This window comes from Arachis ipaensis, chromosome B09 (assembly GCF_000816755.2).
Source record: "Arachis ipaensis cultivar K30076 chromosome B09, Araip1.1, whole genome shotgun sequence".
Lineage (NCBI taxonomy): Eukaryota > Viridiplantae > Streptophyta > Magnoliopsida > Fabales > Fabaceae > Arachis > Arachis ipaensis.
Window position 1 is genome coordinate 90620689 of NC_029793.2, and position 6956 is coordinate 90627644.

At 36.6% G+C, this 6956-nt stretch overlaps 1 protein-coding gene across 1 annotated transcript in view; it reads right to left on the reverse strand.

Moving 5' to 3' along the window:
• Nucleotides 5309–6956, reverse strand: part of LOC110266884 (serine/threonine-protein phosphatase 7 long form homolog) — a 6483-nt gene continuing 4835 nt past the window's right edge. The window contains exon 2 of the mRNA XM_021111930.1: nucleotides 5309–5848. Coding sequence (XP_020967589.1) covers nucleotides 5309–5848 — 540 coding nt within the window. The remainder of the gene's footprint in view (nucleotides 5849–6956) is intronic.

Consider the following 6956-nt stretch of genomic DNA (forward strand, 5'->3'; position numbering starts at 1 on the left):
CTCTTTTGAAACGACCAGCTGTGTTGCTGTCTTAGGTCAGTTCTAATTAATAAGGTGTGGAATTATTTATTTATTTATTTATTTTTTGTTTCTAGGACTTTGTTGCGGCTAATTTTTTTGGTTATGGAAGACCTGGGTGTGTTGTGCTGGGTTATGGGATCAGAAGGAGCTAGACCAATATGTGGGACAGCTTTTTTGCTCAGAGTTGGTGATAAGAAATCGGACCATACGATTTCTTTTTTTAGATTGCTTTGAACAAATCGGAGGGTCCGTTTTGCATGGAGAAAAGATCTGAAAATAACATAAAGGATATTGGACCCTACGAATTGTCCATGAACAATTTTTTTTTATATTCCCTAAAGGAAATCGCATGGTCCGTTTTCATTGTTAACGAATTTTTGGAATTAGGTTTAGCAACTCGCTAGGTCCGAGTTGTGGAGGAGTAATTTTTTTTTATTTTCCCTAAATGAAATTGGATGGTCCGTTTTCATTATTATATAGTTTTTTTTTTTTTTGAATTAGGTTACACAACTCGCTTGGTCCGATTTGTGTGTGTATATATATCCTTGCGAAGATGTGTAAACCTTAATCCGCCGACCAGATCTAACATTTTTCATCTTCTTCGACTTCTCTTCTTCTTTCTCATGGTCTGGTGTTGAGCTAGTTGGCTTGGATAGGAAAAAATTGATAGTGAAATATTTGTGTCTATTTAATTGAGTGAGAAGAATGGATGATAGAGTCCTTTTGAAAGTGTATTATTTTAGTCAAATTTTGTTGCAGACACCTGAAGGAGTAAAATTTGTTTGTGAAGATCCGTTGGATGTTATTACCCTTCACAATTTTATTTGAAGAGTTTAAAGGTGTGATTTGTGATAAAATAGATTCGGAGATGGCAATAAAAATATCATGTATTTTATACATATATCCTGTACCAGTATTTGGTGGATTCGTTCAATTTCAGACGAAATATATTACGGACGAAACGAGCATGCAGGAGATATTTTCAATGTATATCGAAAGTCGTGCTCAAATCTCGTTCACCGAGTTATACATTGAATTCGAACAATCTGAGGCCGATCGAAACATTTTACGGGAAGACTACAATAGTGACAGTGAGGAAGAGTTCGAAAGCAATTACGAAGTTGTTGGCCCAGACGGAGATGAAGACCAAGGTGACGGCAGTGTGGCTCCGAATGTGACAGACGTTGAAAATACACTCGCGAACGAAGTGCCATTTGAGGAGCCATCTTTCATGCGAGTTTTGAATTTGGAAGCCATGCATACTCCGGAGTTTCCGGACTATATGAGTGCAGGTACTCGTTCAGCATTTGTAAAAGAGTTTATTTAGTCAAGTTTAAGATAAAAATAATTTGAGTTAATTAGTATTTAGGGTCCAGTATTTATTTAGTTATTTAATTAATTAGAATTTATTAATAAGTATTTATTAGAGTATTTATGAAGTTATTTAGGCGACTGGTATTTATTTTTAGTTAATTTGTATTTATTTAGTTACTTAGTTAATTTTGGTTTATTAATGAGTATTTATTATAGTATTTATGAAGATATTTAGGCGATTAGTACTTATTTTTAGTTATTTAGTTAATTTGTATTTATTTAGTTTTTAGCTAATTAGGGTTTATTAACTAGTATTTCTTAAAGTATGTATTTTTAGTTATTTAGGTGATTACTATTTATTTTTAGTTATTTAGTTAATTTGTATTTATTTAGATATTTAGTTAATTAGGATATATTAATGAGTATTTATTATAGGATTTATGAAGTTATTTGGAAGATTAGTATTTATTTTTAGTTATTTAGTTAATTTGTATTTATTTAGTGATTTAGCTAATTAGGGTTTATTAATGAGTATTTATTATAGTATTTATTTTTAGTTATTTAGGTTATTACTATTTATTTTTAGTTATTTAGTTAATTAGGGTTTACTAACGAGTGTTTATTATAGGGTTTATGAAGTTATTTGGAAGATTAGTATTTATTTTTACCGAAATATTTAGTTAATTTGTATTAATTAACAGTATGTGTTAATGTGTTTGTATTTTTATTTAATTGAAATTGAGATAATAACGTAATGTAAAGCTTATTTATATCGTTATTGATGTTGTGAGTACTGATTAACCTTTAATTTTGGTCATTAAACAATCGTGTATTAAATATTTATGGTATGGCTACCGTCCTGGCAGAAGTTCCTTTTTTCGCAGATGGTGAATTCGCCGTGGGATGGAATTCAGTTCTAGGGAAGCTATTATTAAGGCGATGAAGGAGTATACCTTCCGAAGATCTGTAGACTACCGTGTGTATGAGTCGGAGCCGTTGACATTTTATGCGAAGTGTACACAGTACGGGTCAGGGTGTGATTGGCTTATCAGAGTTAGCATGATCAGCAGAAAGTACTGTTGGGTTATTAGGAGGTACAACGGCAATCACACTTGTACCAGAGCAACCATTTCTCAGGATCATTCGAAGCTGGATTTAAATACAATTGCAGAAGCCATAAAGCCGTTGGTTGAGGCTGACCCCTCTTTAAAGGTAAAATCAGTTATTGCAGAAATTCAGTCGAAGTTCAACTATACCGTCAATTATCGGAAAGCATGGTTGGCTAAGCAAAAGTCAGTTGATAAAATATTTGGAGGTTGGGAAGCATCCTATGAAGCGTTACCTATATGGTTCGAGGCCATGTGTCATAAGGAGACATCAGCTGTCGTGCATTTTGAGACTATGCCTGCATATCAAGGGGATGACTCGGTAAGTGATATCCGGGTATTGCATCGAGTATTTTGGAGCTATTACCCCTACATTAGAGCATTCAGACATTATAAGTCAGTTGTCCAGGTGGACGGGACTCACTTGTACGAAAAGTATAAGGGTTGCTTGTTAGTGGCCATTTCGCAGGATGGTAACAACAATATCGTCCGGATTGCATTTGCTATTGTCGAGGGAGAGACTTCTGATGCGTGGCACTTTTTTCTGAGTAACATGCGTCAACATATTGTGACTCGGGATGGTGTGGAACTTATATCGGACCGACATGAGTCCATAAATGCAGCTGTGGAACGCAGTCACGGAGCTTGGTCACCTCCTAGAGCTTTCCACATGTTTTGTATCAGGCATATTGAGTCGAACTTTCTGAGAAAATTTAAAGCACCGTACCTGCAAAAGCTTGTCGTCAATATAGGTAACATTGATTACTTCAAAGTTTGTTACTAATGAAAATGCGAACAATCTAAACATCCTGAAGCTTATTTTGTGTTTGGTATATGATATTGTGCAGGATATTCGAGGACGGTTCGCGAGTATGAATTGTGTTACCATCGTTTACGAGAGCGAGGCGAGGCGTACACTAACTGGTTAAACCGTATTCCCCGTGAACAGTATGCATTGGCATTCGACGGTGGTTACCGATGGGTCACATGACGACTAATCTAGTGGAATGCATCAACTCAATCTTGAAGGGTGCACGCAATCTTCCCATCACTGCACTTGTGAAAGCAACATTCTACAGATTTAATGAGTTGTTCACATGGAAAAAAGCCGAGGCGGAGGCTCGGATTAATGCTGGCCATGTTTTTTCTGAGCATGTGACTGCCAAACTTCATGCAAATCAACTTGCATTAGGAAACATTCAGGTTAATTGCTTCGACAGGCAGAATGAAGTCTTTGAAGTGCGTGAGATGCCAAGTGGAGTGGAGTATGCTGTTGACCTCCGTCGCCAAAGATGTGACTGTGGTGAGTTCTAAGTGGACCGGATTCCTTGCCGGCATGTGTTTGCATGTTGTGCAAATCAACAACTAGATTGGCAGGTGTATGTGCATGATGTTTATAAGATGGACCAAATTAGACGCGTTTATCGGGCTAGGTTTAGGTCACTAGGGAATCCTACAACGTGTCCTTCTTACAGTGGTCCTCGATTCGTACCGAACCCGTACCTGAGACGCGTTGCCAAAGGTCGGCCCAGGATGACACGCTTCTTGAATGAGATGGACACACGAATGTTACATCGTCCGAGGCGATGTAGGCAATGTGGGGACTGAGGGTCACAGTCGTAGTAGATGCCGTCAGGGAGGTGGTCCAGGTACTGACCATAATGTGTAGTAGGTTTATATGATATTTGAAACAATGTAACTTATGTCAATGTACTTTCTGATAATGAATCATCGTTACCTATGTCAATGTACTTTATTATAATTGAATCATTGTAACCTGCGTCAATGTACTTTACGATAATTGAATCATCGTAACCTATGTCAATGTAATTTATGATAATAGAATCATTGTAACCTATGTCCAAGTGAAGCGTCACATGCAAAGTCATCATACATATAATAGTTAATGAAATTTAGGAACATCAACTGAAACATACAATACTTAGTTGGTACTTAGGAAACTATAGTCATACATAAATAGTTAAGGTATACATGACAAAAGATAACTGAATCATAAATAAAATTAACTACACCACAACTACTTCCTCGATGTCCACTTTCCAAAGTTCACGATGTTCTTGCATTTCTTTGCGGCCTTTTTGAACACAGACGGAGTGTATCGACTCGCGCTACGACGCGGTGGATCAATCCTGAGATTGTAGCCTTTGCCAGTCTCATCTGGAGTACAGGTGTCACCTGTATATAAAACAATCAAACCAACCAAGTATATAGTATAATCAACCTTAACCAACATACCATACATGAACATAATATCATCAGTTGACCAAACTGTCGTCTAAACCTATCAGTAGCATGCCATTCAATATATTTGAAAGATACCAACGGCACCGTTGCACTCCAAATGACTGAGTGCATGTAGATGTCCGCAGGAATTATGTCTGGATCAACATGCTCAATAGAATATGCAACCCACAAAAACTGGTAACAGTAAAGCAAACAAATAATTAAAATCCAAATAACTAAATCACTAGATTTGACCCAAATAGAACGTTAATGCAAACACACCTGGCCTTCCTGAAGATCATCCAAGACCTTCCTAAAATGAGCAAGCTTAAGATATCTATAGACTCGGTCTCCACGCTCCCAGTTACGCCACCTAATATAACGCAATTTATTAACATAATTGGATTCTAAATATGAAGATACTAGGTAAATGTAAGATAATGTTACCTGTTTGCAAGCAGAAAACTGTGGGATTTCCTAGGAACCGGCGCTAGATTCGGTAGGTGAATCCATGTCCAACATAGTAGAAGTGTTAGCGGACCATCGATTTCCTTGCAATCAAAACGTGATGCCATGCATAAACTCCTATACAGGTGTGCTAGGCATGCTGATCCCCAACTATACTATCCAATACTAGCAAAATCACTGAGCAGAGGCAGAAACTTCCAGTGGACAGATGCCCCAGACTTGTCTCCAAAAAAGATCGTACCGATCAACAACATGATGTGGCACTTAACGTACACATGTATACTATTTTCATCAGTCAACTGTAACCGTTCTTTTAAATTCCGTAGCCACGTAAGTTTTATGCCGCTTCCTCGATAATCCAACTTTCTCGGTGTGACCCCAAATTGGTGCAGACACTCCGCCTCTAAGGCTTCAAAACTACTCAAAGTCATACCTGTCACTGGAAGACCATCGGTCGGAAGACCGAAGATCATAGCCACGTCTTCCAGTGTCACGGCACATTCACCAACCGGAAGGTGAAAGGTATGAGTGTCCGGGTGCCACCTTTCCACTAAAGCATTTACCAGTGTTTTCTGACATTGAACAACTCCAATCTGGGCGACATGGTAAAAACTGGTAGATCGTAAATGCTCATCCACCCTCTCGTTGTACCGATCCGGAGGGACAGGGTGATCACAGGTCAGCATCCGGTTACCCTGCAAAAGCGTAGCAAAATTACGATTCAAATTACACAACTATCATACATAATATAAAAATATCTAATTAAAACATATAATTTTACTCATAATACTAAAAACTACCCTAAAATAGCATATTTCTGTCAACATTATTCCAAAAAAATTAATCCAAAAAAATTATAGAACGAAATTATAGCAGTTAACTAATTAATTATTATTACTAAAATTATTACACAAAATTATAAACAAGTTATTTTTATTACTAATTTATTATATTCAAAAAAATTCTCCACAACACTTAATTACATTTAAGCACACATTTTCCTAACTATTATTTAAACATATAGACTACATTTACACCTTTTTTAAACATTTATTTTTAAATTTATATCAATAAAATTATAAACTCAGTCATTCTCAGTTCAAGTTCTAACAACAATAAAGTTAACTAAATTACAAAACTAATACTCAGAACTATAAAATATTAAAAAAATTTAACAAATAAACTTACATAATCAGAATAGTTGAGATATTTTACAATGTGAAATTCCGGACGATCAATTTTTCTAGATTTTGATTTCTTGGACATTTTCAAAATTTTTTCCCTCAGCCCACGGATGAAGGAGCAAGCTTTCAAAATTTCAGGGAGGAAGAAGATGGCATGCAACTCGCTGGGTGGGGAAGGAATGGGAAAGTGAAGATACGAAGGCAACTTGTGGGGTTAAAGGGGGCACCGTCCTGGGGAGTCATGGGTGTGCGACACGTGGATTCGCCTTCCACAACTCGGACGGTCTCCGTTGTGCCTGCTATTCGCTCGGTCCGATTTCTATGTGCACTGACATCATACGCATGTAAAGCTCTACTTCTCTCCATAACGCCGTCCAACCTAAACTGTGGCTCCATAATAAAATTAATTTGAGCTTTGTTGCATAACATTAACCAACCTTGGATATTTTTATGAGACAAGTAAAAATTAAATAAAATAATGAGTATAGGTTTGGACCTTCTGAACTTGGGAGTCATTCATGCATCTACAATAAAAGTTGTTGTCTACTTAAATAATAAATAATAGAAAAATGTTAGAGGATTAATAAAATTTAATTTATTATTTTTAGTTAAAAATTAG